Source organism: Schistocerca cancellata, chromosome 8 (genome assembly GCF_023864275.1).
Source record: "Schistocerca cancellata isolate TAMUIC-IGC-003103 chromosome 8, iqSchCanc2.1, whole genome shotgun sequence".
NCBI classification, from domain to species: domain Eukaryota; kingdom Metazoa; phylum Arthropoda; class Insecta; order Orthoptera; family Acrididae; genus Schistocerca; species Schistocerca cancellata.
Window position 1 is genome coordinate 49527654 of NC_064633.1, and position 19078 is coordinate 49546731.

General features: G+C 42.2%; 1 protein-coding gene across 1 annotated transcript in view; it reads left to right on the forward strand.

Annotated features, from left to right (window-relative positions):
• LOC126095741 (tyrosine-protein kinase CSK) overlaps window positions 1-19078 on the forward strand; it is a 234352-nt gene that overhangs the window by 159755 nt on the left and 55519 nt on the right. Inside the window, exons 4-6 of the mRNA XM_049910509.1 lie at window positions 3425-3559; window positions 17591-17727; window positions 18494-18655. Of these exons, the coding sequence (XP_049766466.1) occupies window positions 3425-3559; window positions 17591-17727; window positions 18494-18655 (434 nt within the window). The remainder of the gene's footprint in view (window positions 1-3424; window positions 3560-17590; window positions 17728-18493; window positions 18656-19078) is intronic.

Here is a 19078-nt window from a genome sequence, read left to right on the forward strand (position 1 = left end):
TGTGTTCTCCCTACCAAAAATGTCCTCACTCCAGTCACAGAGTTCACTTGATATCCTAAATGGTCATATTTTTGACAGTAATTGTAGTTGTGGGGCACTGAATCAAATGTTTTCTGAAAATCAAAAAACACTGCTATACCTGGTTGCTTTCACTATGTCATGTGAGAAAAGTGTGATTTGGGTTTCACGTGATCAACGTTTTAGAAATCCATGCTGGTTGGCATTGAGGTGGTCATTCTGTCCATGATACATTATGTCTGAGCTCAGAATATGTTCTAGCATTCTACATCAAATCGAAAACAAGGATATTGGATGGTAGTTTTGTGGATCACTTCTGATACGCTTCTTGTAGACAGGTGTGACCTGCGGGTTTTTCCCAGAACAGGGCATGGACTTTGCTAGAGAGATCTGTGATAGATTATAGTTAGAAGAGGTGCTAACTGATCCGCAAATTCAGTATAGAATCTGACAGGGATTCAGTCGGGGCCTGCTGCTTTTCTTCAGTTTTAGAGATTTTCAGCTTTTTCTCAGCACCTCTGGCACTAACACTTATTTCATTCGTCTTTTCAATGGTACGAGGATTAAATTGGGGCAGTTCCCCTGGGATTTCCTTTGTAGAGGAACATTTTAAAACAGAGTTAAACATATCAGCTTTTCCTTTGCTATTTTCAATTTCAATTCGTGTCTCACTCACTAGGGACTAACTTTGGTGCCACTAACAGTTTTTACATATGACCAGAATTTCTCTGGGTTCTGCGAAAGATCACTTGACACTATTCTGCTACGATAGTCATTAAAGGCATCATGCATTGATCTCCTGGCAGCCAAACATATTTCATTCAGCATCTCACGATCTATATCCTACACTTTCATTTTACACCTGTTGTGCAGTAATCTTTGTTTCTTTAGAAGTTTCTGTACAGTGACTGTATACTATGGAGGTTCTCTCCCATTATGAACTGTTCTATTGAGTACATATCTGTTCATTGCATGGTCAGCTATTCTTTTAAACTTGAGCGAGAGTTCCTCTACATGCTCCTGACTCATGCTGAGATATGACACAACTGATTTTTTTTTATCTACTTTATTGAACATACATATCTTTCTGCTTGTGTTAGTTGTTCTTTGTATTTTGGTAATCATTGTTACCACAACTGTGTCATGGCCACTGACTTAAAAGTAGCTGCAAAGATGGGTTTGAAAGAACGTAAGTAATTATACAGCAACTACAACTACAGACTCCATTGACCCACAATTTAAGATTTTGAAACCTTAGATCTTGTCGATATAAATTAATATGTAGCTACAGGTATTTCTCAAATTCTTGGTATCTTATTATATTACTAACTAGGAAAAATAAAATTGTTAACAGTGGGATGTGTGCTAAAATATTACTGTTGTGCAAACTGAATTTGTTTTTACAACTGAATTCTCCAGTCTAGTCTCAACAAGGACATCAACAGTTGTACATAAATGATCATATATTTTATACGTAATAATTATCAAAATATGGAAACAAGCTCTCATCAAAAGACAGCTCACCTAAAACAAAATAACATGTGAGCAGTCTGAAAAAAAACTGTGAGAAGGTAATGAATGTGACAGGTCTGTTCCATTTTGTTGTTAAAAGTATTTGGTTTATGAAAGTTGGAGAAGTCAAATGAAAAGGATCAGTATTCCATCTGATTCTGTTTTGCCTAAATGTTTTCATTATAATTTGATTTTAATAATAATAGTGTTAAAAAGGAGAAATAATAAGAATAACATTAGAAGCCATATTGTCTTAAACACAGAATACTGATTTATTACCAGTATTTTGCATCAAATAGGGTTCTACATCAGTAAAAAATGGAACTATAGTTATTAGGACTAGGATTTGAATCCTACTCTTACTCGTTCTGAAATTTTTTCACCTGTGAAGTTCCCACTAATCTAGATTTTTGCATCCCATGAAACGTCATTTTCATGATACTGTGTGAGTACTTTACTATGTAGTTAGTACTAGCTGTTTCAGCTATAAAAACACTGAATCAGCTGTGTTTATTATAAATGGGACCCTGTCCCCAACCCTTTCCTTAGTGTTATTCAAGAGGTTTTAGATACAGCACTATAATGGTAAAATTTGCAGTTTTGATACTAGTATGGGGTGTTTCTTTGGGGGTGAAAGGGAATACAACATTGTGCTAGAAGTCTTGGCCCACATATATTGCTATATATTTCCCTATTTTTTAGAAAATGCTTCAACAAGAGTCCTTGCCTGTCCAAGAAGCCTTAAATAGCATTAAGAAAAGTAAAACATTGCATTTAAAAATAGCATTTGTTTAGTAGCTCAGTAAAAAAAGTGTTAAGAGTATTAAACATTCAATGACACACTATCACATGATTAAAACCTTTGCGCAGTATCTTCCTCAACACTTTCAGTGTATTGTTAACTGTGATCACATCAAACATTGCACCCTATTTATAGGCAGAGAGGACAAAATGTTGATTGTATTCACTTTCTGCCTGTCTATGTAGTGGGCACTGTAATGTTTTTGAAAGTTCATGTGTTTGTTTCCAGGTGTTCTATCAAGCGGTTCCTATTAAATGGAAACAACTCGATGGAACACCTGGAAGAACACCATTAACTAGTCACACTGAGATAACCCTAGGATCACATTTCTATCAGTTTGTTTCACAATCTGTGAAAATGGTGGTGGTGGTGGAAGTCATTGAAGCTTAGTATCATTTATCGGAATTGCTGCAATTTAGTAACCCCTTTATTTCATAAAACCAGTGCAGCTCACATTGAAAAATATTGCAGGTATTTAGAGTGTAAGAATAAAAATATTCACTTCTCCTGCTAATCTGAAAAACAGGAAGAAATATAGAAACAAAGAACGTGGAGATTGTCTTTTGTTATTCAGCGTGGACCATGAAAGAAATAATTTTAAAATAATTAATTGATCGTTATATAATATGAATATTTGTCAGTTTTTCATGAAAATGGCACTGAAAATTTTAGAATTATCCATTGGAGTGCAGTTTATTGTGTTCATGTTGGGGGTTTGTCATCCTGTGAATATATTAAAAGATTACCAGAATAACATACATTTATGATAGTATCTTGCAAGGCTTCACCAGCATTTGGAGGGGTAACAAATGATGTCATGAAAACCTTAAATATACTGCTATTCTGTCTATGTCTATGTGAAACAACATTAGATGCTTTTTAAAACAAATTATGATTCAGTTTATCAGTTGATAGCCACTGACAGTGTGGATAAAAATGTAATGCCTGTTTATAGCTTTTGCTTCATTTTACTCATATTTTGGGTGTTTAGTGCTCTTGTATATTTTGTTGTTGTTTTTTCACTACAGTGCATGCCACTTCAGTAACTTACAATAGAACAAAACAACTGATGAGTTAGGGTGGTTGTTCCAGCATTATGAGCAAGATGCTGATGGGCTGTGCACACAACTTACAAAAAGTCTGCCAAAGAAAGGAAAGCAAGAATTCTGTGTGGATCCCAATGCTTTTGTAGCTGCTGGCTGGGTGATTCCTAATCATGACCTGGAGGTAAGAGTGTGTTTTGTAATTCATAGTATATCTATTCAGAGCAGTGAAACAAGTTTAAGGAGTGGGGCTCTTTTTCAGAATAACACTTCGTTTCTTTTATACACTTTCACACAAGAATTAAGAGTTTAAATAAACAGTGTAATGTATTTTTTGTTGAAATGCTCTTTGAGTGATTGCATAGGTAAGTTGCCCTGTTATTGTGTTAGCCAAGGTTGATACAAAGTGCATCAAAAACAGTAAATGCTTTTGAAAGTTGTCGTAAAAAATTATTTTCATAGCTTCTGGTAAAACTAAGTTTTCCAAGTTGTGGATACAGGTAATGTTCATATTTTGACTTTAATCATTATTGCATTTCGGAGTATGAATCGAGAGAGATTCCTTACTTTACAACAAAATGTCTCACTGGATTTCTGCATACATCACTGAAATCTCTTCGCAAAGTGGGTCCAGATTGTGTAGTGTGTGTGGTGGTACATGTTCTCTTTCACTGTCTCTTGTTATACAAAACTGAGTGGTTTCAGGTCTGGTGAATGTGCAGGAAACTTGATTGATCCCATATGTACTATCTACTAGCCTTGTACCTATTGATCAAGATACACTTGTACATCCCTATATTATTGGGATGAGGTCCATCTTGCTGCTAAATACTTTTCATTGCATGAATGGAAAAGAGAATATAATCAGCTAGCATTATCATGAAGTTTTCTGCTGTTGCAGTACAGTCAAGTGGAAAGGCCCAGCGAGTCCTCTAGGAGTCAAACTGCACCTCATAATCACACCAGGCATTTTCACAGACTTTTCAACAGCACTGTCAAGATGGTCTTGCACCCAGTGTGCACCATTACCCAATTGATAGTGCCATTAAGTTTGCATTGTGCTGTCTGTAGATCCTGGTTCATATTCACCATTCTCTGAACCCATCCACAAAATTCTACACTGTGATTTTTGTTGTTATCATTTAGCTGATGCATCAGCCTGCTTCTCTGCAGAATGTGTTGCACCATACTAGCAGTTAGACCAATCTCATGTGAACCTTGCCTTGAAAATGTTTGTGATGAATGCTGTAACAGTTCCAGCATCACATTTGAGGATTTATCATTGGAGCCATTTGAGGTCACTTTGATGGCACATCACACACTGTTCCATTGACCTTGAATTTGTATGATAGCTGTGTAGTTGTTAACCTTGTTGGTGAATGAATCCCATATTCATGTCTCTGCTGTCTCTGAACTGCAGCAATATTCTCAAACTCTCAGTACCACTTATAACAACAGGCTTCTGCAGTTCAATGCTCAAATGTATGTCCACTATGTTGACATTAGTCTCCTACCACCAACTGGATTTCTCAGCTAGATTGACATGTCTACTGCCATCTGTGAAAGAAACATAATACTACTTTTTCCCAGAAATGTAACTACGTAGGTAGGAAAATAAATTCTCCATGACACATCAAATTCTGTATGCATTTTTTGTTGACACTGTTTTTGAGGTTCAAGAAACGAGTATGTATCCATACTGTTTTAAAATGCATCATCACTGCCACTGAATGTCCAATAAATTGAGACAAATCTGATGGCCAATTCTTGCCTCCAGGAGGTAAAATATTTAGCACTGCCAGTAGACATATACAGGGTGAGTCACCTAACATTACCACTGGATATATTTCATAAACCACATCAAACACTGACGAATCGATTCCACAGACCGAACTTGAGGAGAGGGGCTAGTGTAATTGGTTAATACAAACCATAAAAAAATGCACGGAAGTATGTTTTTTAACACAAACCTACGTTTTTTTAAATGAAACCCCGTTAGTTTTGTTAGCACATCTGAACATATAAACAAATAAGTAATCAGTGTCGTTTGTTGCATTGTAAAATGTTAATTACATCCGGAGATATTGTAACCTAAAGTTGACGCTTGAGTACCACTCCTCCGCTGTTCGATCGTGTGTATCGGAGAGCACCGAATTACGTAGGGATCCAAAGGGAGCGGTGATGGACCTTAGGTGTAGAAGAGACTGGAACAGCACATTACGTCCACATGCTAACACCTTTTTATTGGTCTTTTTCACTGACGCGCATGTACATTACCATGAGGGGTGAGGTACACGTACACACGTGGTTTCCGTTTTCAATTACGGAGTGGAATAGAGTGTGTCCCGACATGTCAGGCCAATAGATGTTCAATGTGGTGACCATCATTTGCTGCACACAATTGCAATCTCTGGCGTAATGAATGTCGTACACGCCACAGTACATCTGGTGTAATGTTGCTGCAGGCTGCCACAGTACGTTGTTTCATATCCTCTGGGGTTGTAGGCACATCACGGTACACATTCTACTTTAACGTACCCCACAGAAAGAAGTCCAGAGGTGTAAGATCAGGAGAACGGGCTGGCCAATTTATGGGTCCTCCACGTCCTATGAAACGCCCATCGAACATCCTGTCAAGGGTAAGCTTAGTGTTAATTGTGGAATGTGCAGGTGCACTATCATGCTGATACCACATACGTCGACGTGTTTCCAGTGGGACATTTTTGAGCAACGTTGGCAGATCACTCTGTAGAAACGCGACGTATGTTGCAGCTGTTTGGGCCCCTGCAATGAAGTGAGGACCAATGAGATGGTCGCCAGTGATTCCACACCATACATTTACAATCCACGGTCACTGTCGCTCTACCTGTCTGAGCCAGCGAGGATTGTCCACGGACCAGTAATTCCGTAGATTCACTGCCCCGTGGTTTGTGAAACCCGCTTCATCGGTAAACAGGTAGAACTGCAACACATTCTCTGTTAATGCCCATTGACAGAATTGCACTCGATGATTAAAGTCATCACCATGTAATTGCTGATGTAGCGACACATGAAATGGGTGAAAGCGGTGACGATGCAGTATGCGCACGACACTACTTTGACTCAGTCCACCGGCTCTCACAATATCCTGTGTACTCATGTGTGGGTTCATGGCAACAGCAGCTAACACACCAACTGCACCCGCTTCTCCTGTGACGGGCCTGTTACGGACCCGTTTGCATGCTACAACCATACCTGTTGCATACAGTTGGCGATAGATGTTTTGCAATGTGCAATGCGCAATGTGCTCTCTGTCCGGGTACCGTTCTGCATACACCCTGCAGGCTTCAGCTGCATTTCGTCGACACTCGCCATAGATGAGTATCATCTCCGTCTTTTCAGAGTTCGAATACACCATGGTCACAGTTCCTACAACACTACACTATCACATACGTCTGGTAACACGGTGTACTTCAGTTGGTCTGCGTGCGGAGACGAATGCAGAATAACAATAGCAGCCCCCCCAGGGCGTCCACAACTCTTTTGTGGATACGTGCGTGGCGAGCACGGGGCCCCAAGCCATTGCAGCCTTCTTTCTCTCCAGGGCAGCATTTCCTTTCCCTTCCCCTCCTTGCTCCTTTCCCCTCGCCCTCTCCTCTCCCTCTCTTGGTGTCCTTGCTTATGTTGGCCCCCGCTATCCTCTTGGTTCTGTTGGTTTTCCAATTCGGCTTTGTTGCATAATCATCTCCTCCTTTTGGCATTCCTTGGTCCCCCTCTGGCGTTTGACCTCCATTCCAAATTTCTCCTCCGTAGTGTGAGCCATTTGGGGAAGAGCACCTTACCTAGTGTCTCCGACGTGCGCCCTCCTGGTACATTCCACCTTTTCTTTCACGTCGTTGTCTGATACTAGGGTGCATAGCCAGCACGGTAGCCGTGTGGTGGGGTCGCTATGTAACCTTTTGGTTGAGCCCCCTGAACACACAGGGATCACACTTCTGATACGTGAGCTGTGACCACCTCATGCATGCCTTGGAGTGGTTGCTCGTCATCCTGGAGCATCGGAACTCCCGGCAATGGCCGCCGTGCCAGACGGCCCTTGCTGTGGCTGGGTGGCGCCCGTGAGGAGAGCCCCTGATTGGAGTGGGTGGTATCAGGGCGGACGCTACGCAAATGAAACGCATACGGGTCCAGAACTCTGGCCGTTCTTCTGCGGCTGTCTCTCTGCGTGGAACTGATTCCTCAAGTGCTGCTTCTCTTGCCCCTTCGGCCTTCCCTTCCATGGCTACCCCCTGGGAAGAGGGTCAGGCCCGTTGGCTAGGGGCAAAACCTTTCCCCCGTTATCTAGTTTGCACCAGGACTGATGGCGATACTTTCACCAATATAAAACCTTTATTCTTTGTGGAACACATTGAAGACAAGTTTGGCGAAGTGGACTCCCTGAGCAAGATGAGGTCGGGTTCGTTGCTGATAAAAACTGCTTCAGCTGCCCAATCTGCGGCCCTTCGTGCCTGTACCCATCTTGGCACAATTCCTGTGTCCATTACCCCCCACCAGTCTCTAAATATGGTACAAGGTGTGATTTTTCACAGGGATCTCATCCTTCAAACTGATGAGGAACTTCGGGACAATCTCGGACGGCGGGGTGTTCACTTTGTTCGGCGTGTCCAGAAGGGTCCTAAAGACAATCGTATTGATACTGGTGCCTTTATCCTCGCCTTTGAAGGGGATAACCTCCCTGAGAAAGTTAAGATTATGGTCTATTGCTGTGATGTGAAGCCATACATCCCACCTCCTATGAGGTGTTTTAAGTGCTTGCGTTTTGGCCACATGTCTTCCCGCTGTTCCCAGGCCCCTCTCTGTGGTGACTGTGGATGTCCACTCCATGAGGGGAGTCCCTGTGTTCCCCCTCCTGTATGTGTAAATTGTCATGGTAGTCATTTTCCACGTTCACCAGATTGCCCAGTATATAAGAAGGAACAAAAGATACAGGAGTATAAGTCCCTCGATCGTTTAACCTACACAGAGGCCTGTAAGAAATATGCATGACTTCACCCTGTGTCCATGACATCTAGTTACGCCTTGGTTACATCTTCACCCCTTCCTCCCCCTTCCTTACCCCCATCCCGGACCCCTCTCCTCCCCCCCTCCCCTGCGGCTCCCACACCTTCTCATATGGGCGCTGGTCCCCCTCCCCAGCCGGAGAAGTGTCCCACTCCTTCGGCGTCTGCCGGTCAAGGGCGCCTCTCCCGGGATGCTCCTTCCCGGCACCTTCCAGGCCAAAGGTCTGCTGCCGCGCGACGACCACGAGAGCCGTGGTCTGTCGGCCCCCAGGTCGCCCGGTCTCTTTCTGTTCCTGATCTTGCTGCAGCTGGCTCCTTTATGCCACACAGCCCTCCTCGATCCCAGCCTGAAAAGAAGAAGAAACATAAGTCCCGGGACAAAGAGCCTCTGGTGTCATCGGAGGTCCCTTCCCCGACTCCACAACCGGATTCTGACCTGTCGTTCATGGATGTCGCCCCCTCCTTGTCGGTGACAGGTGGGGACCCGGCGGTATGACTGGATTTAGCGTGTTCAGCCCCCATTTAAATCATCGTTTTGTGGTTCTGCAATGGAATTGTAATGGATACTATCGTCACCTTCCGGAATTGAAATCCCTTCTTTCGTCCTACTCTGCAGCTTGTGTGATTCTCCAGGAATCTCATTTTACTGATGCTCACTCACCGACCCTCCGTGGGTTCTGTGTTTTCTGTCGAAATCGGGTCGGACCCCTGCGGGCTTCTGGTGGCGTTTGTACGTTGGTCCGTACAGACATTGCTAGTACATGGATTCCTCTTCCAACTACATTGGAAGCGGTTGCTGTTAGGGTCCACTTAGACTCTGCAGTCACAATTTGCAATCTTTATCTCCCTCCTGACAGGACTCTTACACCTGCTGCCTTAACTGCCCTTCTTCAGCAACTTCCTCCTCCCTTCCTCCTCCTTGGGGATTTTAATGCTCATCATCCCTTGTGGGGCAGTGCCTTTCCATCTAGACGAGGTCTTCTTATAGACCAATTTATTGCAGACCACGACCTGTGCCTTCTTAATGATGGCTCCCCTACTCATTTCAGTGCCGGTCATGGTACCTTTTCTGCCATTGATCTTTCTCTTTCTTCTCCCTCTCTCCTCCCTTCATTACACTGGTCGCCACATGACAACCTTTGTGATAGTGACCATTTCCTGTTGATTATCATGCTCCCTTCCCGCTCCCCGATGGACAGGTTACCTCGTTGGTCTTTCCAACGCGCCGATTGGCCTCTATACACTGCACAGGTCGTGTTTTCTTCCTCTTTGTCGGGTTGTATTGATGACGTCCTACGTGATGTGTCTGACGCGATTGTTCGTGCTGCTAGCCTTGCTGTCCCCTGCTCATCTGGACCATTTCGTCGCCAGCAAGTCCCGTGGTGGAGTACGGCCATTGCCGTTGCCATCCGTGATCGCCGTCGAGCTTTGCAATACTTTAAGAGGCACCCATCCATAGGCAGCCTTACTACCTTTAAACGCCTTCGCGCTAAAGCCCGTTATTTAATCAAACAGAGCAAGCGGATATGTTGGGAACGATTTTTCTTCCCTTGGTTCTACTGTCCCTCTGTCACGGGTATGGGCTACACTTCGCTCTCTCCAAGGTTGCCATCGGCAGTCCACCCTCCCAGGCCTTCACCTCCCAGATGGCATTTGTACGGACCCATTAGTTCTTGCAGAACATCTTGCGACCCATTTTGCAGTGGCATCAGCATCAGCCTCCTATCCAGCTGCTTTCCTTCATCAAAAACAGTGGGCTGAAGCTTCCACCTTATGTTTCACCCCTTGTGAGTCAGAATCTTACAACGAACATTTTACTGAATGGGAATTTCTTTCTGCTCTATCTTCTTCTCATGATATGGCCCCTGGCCCAGATTCCATTCATAACCAACTGCTTCAACATCTCAGTGCTCCACAATGGCAACATCATCTTCAGGTATTTAACCGTATCTGACTCCAGGGTGACTTCCCTTCTCAGTGGAGGGATAACATTGTGGTTCCTGTCCTTAAGCATGGTAAGAACGCCCTATCTGTTGACAGCTATCCTCCAATTAGTTTGATCAATGTTGTTTGTAAGTTACTTGAACGGATGGTCGCCCGTCGGCTAAATTGGGTCCTCGAATCTCGGGATCTATTATCCCCTTACCAGTGTGGCTTTCGAGAGGGACGGTCTCCAATCGATCATTTACTTCGCTTGGAATCTGCAGTCCGGCAGGCTTTTTCCCAGCGCCGCCATTTGGTTGCAATATTTTTTGACCTTCGCAGGGCCTATGACACAGCCTGGCGCCATCACATCTTACTTACGCTTCATCAGTGGGGTCTTCGGTGTCCACTCCCGATTTTTATCCGCCAGTTCCTGATCCATCGGTCATTCAGAGTTCGAGTTGGTACTGCTTTTAGTTCTCCACAGACCCAGGAGACGGGCATCCCACAGGGTTCTGTCTTGAGTGTCCTTCTTTTCCTCATTGCTATCGATGGACTTGTGGCCTCTGTCGGTCCCTTGGTCGCCCCTGCCCTGTATGTGCATGATTTCTGCATTTGGGTTAGTTTCTCAATGGCATCTGCAGAACGGCAGCTCCAGGTAGCTATACGGCGTGCCTCTGCATGGACCCTCTCACACGGGTTTCAATTCTCTCCTTTAAAATCCCGCGTGGTCCACTTCTGTCGCCATACTAAGATCCACCCTGATCCAGAGCTCTATCTCACTGCACAATGATTGCCTGTGGTGTCACAGTTTCGTTTCCTGGGTCTTCTTTTCGACAACAAGCTTACTTGGCTGCCCCATATCAGACTTCTGAAGGTAGGATGCTTCCGTAAACTCAATGTCCTTCGCTTCCTTGCCCACTCCTCTTGGGGTGCGGACCGTTCCCTCCTCCTCCGTCTTTATCGTGCTCTAGTTCTGTCTCCCTTGGACTATGGTTGTCAAGTTTATGGTTCAGCTGCTCCTTCCACACTGCATGTGCTGGATTCAGTCCACCATCGTGGTATCCGTTTGGCCACCGGTGCCTTCCCTACTAGCCCTGTTGATAGTCTCCTGATTGAAGCTGGGACCCCTCCCCCCCTCTTTCTGTTTGGCGGTCCCAGCTTCTGGTGTCTTACACACTCAGTATCCGTTCCTCTCCCACTCATCCTTCCTATTCTATCCTGTTCCCAGACCATGGACGTCGCCCACCCGACTCCCGCCCTCGGGCAGGTTTACCGGTTGGGCTGCGCCTTGCATCTCTTTGCCGTGATTTTCAGCTTCCTTCTTTGTCCTGTCTTCCTCGCTCCCTCTCCTCCACCCCTCCTTGGTTAGTTCCTCGGCCTCGAATTCGGATGGATCTCCGCCGAGGTCCGAAAGATTCCATCCCCCTGGTGGTGTTCCGTTCCTTTTTCTGCCAAATTTTATGGGAGTTTCGGGATGCTGTTGTTTTTTACACTGATGGCTCTAAATCTGCTGATCATGTTGGGTATGCCTTCACGTCCTCTGTTGGAACGGAAAGTCATCTGCTGCCACCTACATGTGGGGTGTTTACTGCAGAATTGATGGCAATTTCCCAGGCCCTTACCTTCATTAAACAGTCGCAACACAACCGCGTTTTGTTATGTACGGACTCAATGAGTGGCCTTCTTGCTATTGACCGGTGTTTTTCGCGCCATCCCTTGGTCTCTGCCATCCATGACCATCTCGCTGATATTCACCGTGCTGCTTGTTCCATTGACTTCCTTTGGGTCCCTGGCCATGTGGGTATCACGGGTAATGAGCTCACTGATCGTTTGGCTGGGGGAGCAGTTACTTACCCCCGTTTTCTGTAACCCCTCCTGCAGCGGATTTACGGCTTCACATCAAATCCCACTTCGCACAGTCATGGGCCACTTCTTGGGAGGCTACTCCCCTGTCTAATAAACTTCGTGCAATTAAGGTGACACCAGGCCCGTGGCGTTCTTCCTTTCGCCTCTCCCGAAAGGACTCGACCACACTGTGTCGTCTCCGCATTGGCCATACCAGGCTGACCCATGGTTTTCTTTTGCGTGATGAGCCACCCCCACTATGTGGTTGTGGAGCCTTGCAGTCAGTAGCCCACATTTTGGTTGAATGCCCCCTTCTTTTGGCTCTGCGTGCTAAGTACAGACTCCCCCACACTTTACCTTTGATGTTGGCTGACGATTCCCGGGTGGTCTCTCTGGTTCTTGGTTTCCTCTGGGAAAGTGGTTTTTATTCTCTCTCTGGTGTTGGGGCAGGGCGGTGAGTGTTTGGGTGTCTCCCACTGTAAGCAGTGTTCGGAGATTCCCAATTCACCTCTCTGACCGAAATTCCCTTTTCTTCCCCTTTTACTCTGTTTTTACCCTTTTTTTTTTTTTTAAGGCTTGGTTGGTCTTTCTATTCCCATATGTACTTTCTACATTCTAGCAGTTGTACCTTTTACGTCACAGGTGGTCTTGCCTATGCTGCTTCAGCATAGTGTTGGGTTCGTTCTCTTGCCGACTTCCCTCATTTTGTTTTTTACCAATGACAGCATGACTGCCCTTTTACGTTTTTACCTTTTTCCGTTTTATTGTTCTGACTTTACTGAGATGTCCCATTAGCGGAAAGGGCATATTTGAAACAAGGGACTGATGACCTTGCTGTTTGGTCCCTTAAACCTCAAACAACCAACCAACCAACAATAGCAGCAAGCGCTACATGCGGACACTGCGACAGCTAGACCAAACCACAACAGTGCACTACAGCCACACTCATAAACACAGTCGTCATCATAAACATGTCCCTGCAGATGATGCTGGCCAACCGTGGCCCGTGTTTGTTACAACATGCAACTGAACGTCGGAGGTTTCAAGCGTCAACTTTAGGTTACAATATCTCCGGATGTAATTAACATTTTACAATGCAACAAACGGCACTGATTACGTATTTGTTTATATGTTCAGATGTGCTAACAAAACTAACGTGGTTCCATTAAAAAAAAAAGTAGGTTTGTGTTAAAAAACATACTTCCATGCATTTTTGTATAGTTTGTATTAAACAATTACACTAGCCCCTCTCCTCACGTTCGGTCTGTAGAATCGGTTCGTCAGTATTTGATGTGGTTCACGAAATATATCCAGCGGTAACGTTAGGTGACTCACCCTGTATAAGTTAATAATGAAAAGCTACATATCTTTTGGAACTAACAGTTTTCTCCTTAGATTTTTTAGATTAGATTAGTTTCTTGTTCCATAAATCCGTGCTGAGGAGATCCTCGTGGATGTGGAACATGTCAATATTTTTAAGCTGAAATAACAATACTAATAGTATGAGTGTATACAATACATCATTTATTTCTATTAAAAAATTCATCAATGGAGTAGAAAGAGTTGGCCACTAGTAAGTCTTTCAGGCTCCTTTTAAACTGATCTTTATTTGTAACTAAATTTTTTATGTTTGCTGGCAAATTATTGACAATGAGTGTTCCTGAGTAGTGGACCCCTTTTTGAACTAAAGTAAGTGCTTTTAAGTCCTTGTGCAGATCATTTTTGTTCCTGGTATTGTATGTATGAGCTGAGCTGTTTGTTGGTAAAAGAGGTATATTATTTAGGACAAATTTCATTAAGGAGTAAATATACTGAGAGTAGTTAGTATACCCAGTTCTTTGAAGAGGTTTCTACAGGATGTCCGTGAATTTACTCCACAAATAATACATATTGCACACTTTTTTCATTTTTATGTCGCCTATGTCTGCTAACACTCGAACTGCAAATACAGATTTGTTAAGGCATTTCTGCAGTTCTGTGGTGTGCTCCTCCCAACTGAATTTATTATCAAGTTGTACTCCCAGGAATTTAAGACTGTCAACCTCTTCTATCTGCTCTTCTTCATACTTTATGCATATGCTGGCTGGAAACCTCTTACAGGTTCTGAATTGCATATAGTGAGTCTTTTCGAAGTTTAATGTCAGTGAGTTGGCTTTAAACCATTTATTAATATCCATGAAAATATCATTAGCAGATCTTTCTAGAACTACACTCGACATACTATTTATTGCAATACTTGTGTCATCTGCAAACATGCAGTGAAAAGACAGGGAGCGATTGGAGAAGGATAAAATGGAGGGCAGGCCACTCATAGACCTGGGTATGAGGGATCCATCTGTAGTGATGATGAAGGTAAGAACGAACTGCTGGCTCTGAAATCTGAGTAGTATGTAACTTTTACTTACATGTATTTGCCTCAAAAATGGCTCTGAGCACTATGGGACTTAACATCTATGGTCATCAGTCCCCTAGAACTTAGAACTACTTAAACCTAACTAACCTAAGGACAACACACACATCCATGCCCGAGGCAGGATGGAACCTGTGACCGTAGCAGTCGCGCGGCTCCGGACTGAGCGCCTAGAACCGCTAGACCACCGTGGCCGGCTATTTGCCTCCTGAAGGTAAATGCAGGACCAGCAAATCTATCTCATAACTGATTTTCTTGATTGAATTTTCCTTTGTAATTTTTTTTTAATTGTCTCTTTACAGATGCTTTATGCATAAGTTTTAAGCTTTACATCATGGGATGATGAATTTCTGAAATGCATGAACAGTTCAAAAAATTATGAACAACAACTAGGAAAATAAACCTTAAATATTAGCTGTTTGATGTCACCACCTGAAAGATGTAACCTCCTGTCCATAAAATTTTAAAGGTCAGTGGCAAGTAAAGTCATGGTTGTAAAGAATCACCATGAAAATAGGATGGATAGGTTTAGGAAGTCAGTGAAATGACTGTTTCATGATGTCGTCAGCAAAAAATTGGTCACCAGTGTTTGCTGCAAACGACATAACATACTGTCTATTAAAAATAATGTAAAATAGAGAAAATATATGACAGAAGAGTCCACATTGAATGTTCCTTTGTTGAGGCATATAAAATTTAAGATATTTCTTAAGATTTTCATTCAATTCAATGTAATGAGTGACTTGGTAGCTCATGTCAGTGGTAAAGTGCCATACTAAAAGTTCGAAGGTCATAACTTTGACCCGTAGTCAGTCCTGCAACTTTTATCTGTTGCTTATCACTGCTTTCACCTCTGACAATATTTGTTTTTGTGAAAAAAGCCAAACTGCACTGTGACTCAGAATCCACAATACATTATAGGCCCCCTACAAGTGGCTGGGTGATTCAGTTCAAAGGTCGGCAAACCACCTCCACCAGGAACATGCCTACTAATGCATTGTGGTGTTCGAAACAATCTTTGGGTTGATGACTGCTTTACTTGTTATTCAAAGTGATGAGTCGTATAACTGAAAAGCAAAGGTTTATGTAGAAGTGCTGAAATGAATAACTATGTTGCTCCAAACCATGGATGGAGAGAGGAACCTGTAACAATATTAGACAGTAACAATGAACTGAGAACTATGTAACATGTTCACCCTCCAGGTACACATTTTCCATTGCCTACTATCATTTTTAAAATGTACACTATTGACCTTTTTCATCTTGTACGAGGGTTGGAACTTTAATAGGGGCAACTATTTATTTACAGCTCATACAAAATAGATACGTGTTTCAAAGGTTTACTGACCTTCAAAGTAGTCACCAGCATTGTGTATAACCCATTGCCAGCTATGTGGAAGTCATAGGATACTCTTAGCAGTGCCAGTTGTGTTGACAGTTAGAGCGGTGCGGTCTATTGCCTGATGAATTTGTAGAAATTCTGAAGCGAATGCCATGAAGTGTTTCTTTCAGTTTAGAAATCTAGTTGAACTTACGAGGGCTTAATTTAGGGGAGTGCAGTAGGTGGTATAGCACTTAGCAGCCCCATTAGTCACACAAATCAATAACAGCTTGCGCTGTACATGCTTGAGCATTGTCCTGCAAAATGATGGTCAGGTTTTGCAGAAAGTGTCATCACTTATGTTTCTACACCGTTCATTTTTGGAACACAACCTATGACCAGCTTAGAGACAGAAGTAATGACACTTTCTGCAGGACCTGACCATCATTTTGCAGAACTTCATAATATCTTTCCTATCCTTTTTTGTTTTTCCCAGTCCTGTTCTCACTTTCGGTTCCACCTCGATCGATTTGATTATTTATTTCTGTCTTTGGCTGTTCTTTAGTTTTTACCTTCTCTGATCTTAATGCCATAGATCCCCATCTACAACTTGTTGTGGGAGTATGATAGTCATAAGAGGAACGTGTAGACGCCAGCCTCTACAGCAGTTTCCTAAAGACAAAAATTTAAGTGCCACCGCTGGGTATGCAAACAATGATCACCTCAGGGGACTATGTAAATTCTTGCTATGTACAGTTTTGGTTTCCAAGCTTTTGCTTCATCCATGCCAACAATTCTCCAGACAAAAAGAATAATACATCGTCCTCAAGGTGAGCTGCATATTGATGATGTTTGGGTATTTCTGTGGTGAGACAGTCAGTAGGAAGCAAATTTTAGGGCAACTTTTAACTGCTCTTTGTGGAGTGAGAATGAAGCTCACTGAGACAGAATTGTTCCCAGCAGTTACAGTTGGCTTTATTAGATAGTATTCGAACCCAATCAAAACTTCTGGAAACCATTTTCCATGAGGTGAAAAGGGCTCAGCAACATGTTGCACTTGACGCTACATTGGTTGTTTCAGTGACTGGTTTCTGTTTCTGGTTATTTTAACATGTTTCTGTCATAATTGATGGCAATTTAGGAGATATTTGGACGCTGTATTCAAAAGCCTATGCTGCTACCTGTTTGGACACTATGTGGCTCTGTATTCCGTTAGGAACAATCAGACTGGGATTAAATTCAGCCTCAGTTTTGTAAGGATGACATTCTGATTGACTCATGTGTGGACTATAATTTCGCAATGAACATTTTCTCATACTATACATTTTTAATGAGAGAAATTAACGAGGTCTGCTTTTAACATGCATTGCTGAAAGCAATGATCAGACTCTTGACAACAATAAAACATAGTAGCATGATGTTATAACCGTGACCATGGAAACAAGGACTAAAAGCCAGAAAAATTACCACAAAGTTTTCATATCTTTTTTTATAATGATGGGTGAATGTGAAATGAGGAAAGAGAACATTAGGAGGTTTGAGTAGAAGAAGAGAACAGTGGATTCCTCATTCAGCCTTTCATGTGTCGATATTTATTATTGAATACACAGTTGTTTCATTTTGAATTTTTACAATAGCTTTATGATTTATTTTTATTTTACTTTTTGTTTTTAGCTGAAAGAACCCATTGGGAAGGGGGAATTTGGTGATGTCATGCTGGGTCTCTTGCGGGGTGAGCGAGTTGCTGTGAAAATGCTAAAGGACTCGAGTGAGGCAGCACAGAAAGTTCTTGCTGAAGCATCACTCATGACGTAAGTCTCTAGTCACTAAGAATATCTTCAGAAATGCCACTACCCAAATTTATGTTGTATTTTCTCTGAGTAGATTGTGATAACTTAAACTGACAAATTTTTCAGTTTCTGTCAGTGTAATAGATACAGATTCCATCAGTACAAATATCATAAGAATATAGCTTTTGCTCAGCCAGATTGTGTATGAGTATGTGCACAGTGTTCATAATTTACAGGACAAGCACACAGATTTAATTTTACACTTACTATTTTACATGGTGTATTTTGTATTTCATGCACAATTATTTCACTGCTTTGCCCTAATACTGAGGTTAGTCTCTTAACTTTTGAACAACAATATGTGGTCATCTTGGCTGTTGAAACATACAACAAACATTGTGGATGTTTTTAGAGTGACTAGAGGACCACTATTTTAGAAGTTTTGTATAATGTGAGTGTCTCAAGCAGATGTTGGCTGCTGTTATTGTCAGTACAGATTAGTTAAATGCAAACTTACATCTTATAATAAATGTATATTGAGGAAATTAGACAAGAAGCTATATACACACTTGCATTCATAGAAGTTACGACCAAGAAAGAATACCACGTATATTAAAATGCTATGATTCTCCGTATCACTCCTGCATTTAGACACTGTTGTTTCTAAAATATAAATGTGAAATTTTCATATTGTTGTTTTTTTTTTCTTTTTTTTTTCTTTCAGTAGTTTCCTGAATTTACAACCTACGATTTTAAATAATTTCCTTACTCATTTGTTTTCTTTAAGGTCTTTGCGTCACGAAAATCTTGTTCAACTCCTTGGTCTCGTATTCAGCAACAAGCTAATTTATCTAGTGACTGAATACATGAGCAAAGGTTCTTTAGTTGACTACCTCCGCTCTCGAGGAAGGTTACATGTGACTCGACGAGACCAAATTAATTTTGCCCAGTAAGTGTTTATAGTATTATACAGAAATTTATGTGATTCACACTATGTGTTAGTAATTTTTGTGATCACAGATGTTTGTAATTCGTGTTGTATGTTACAAATTTATCATTTAACAACTACTTTTGGATATTAATATAACACTGTAGCATTATAATATATTTGTACATCACTATCTTTATAAAACCCCTGTAACTTTGTACTGCAGTTGAATTTAATTACCAATTTCACGAAGAAAACTGCATATTTTTCAGTTTTGTGGCTGCTGTGTTATATATCAGTTGGTAATAACCAATTGGTAATAGCAAAAATTGCATATTTTATTTGATCCATCATATTTATTTGGCTGGTGCACACACACGTAGATGCTGCTTTCTAGATTCTGCCTTAGGTTAAAAACTGATATGTTTGTGCAGAATAAGTCGG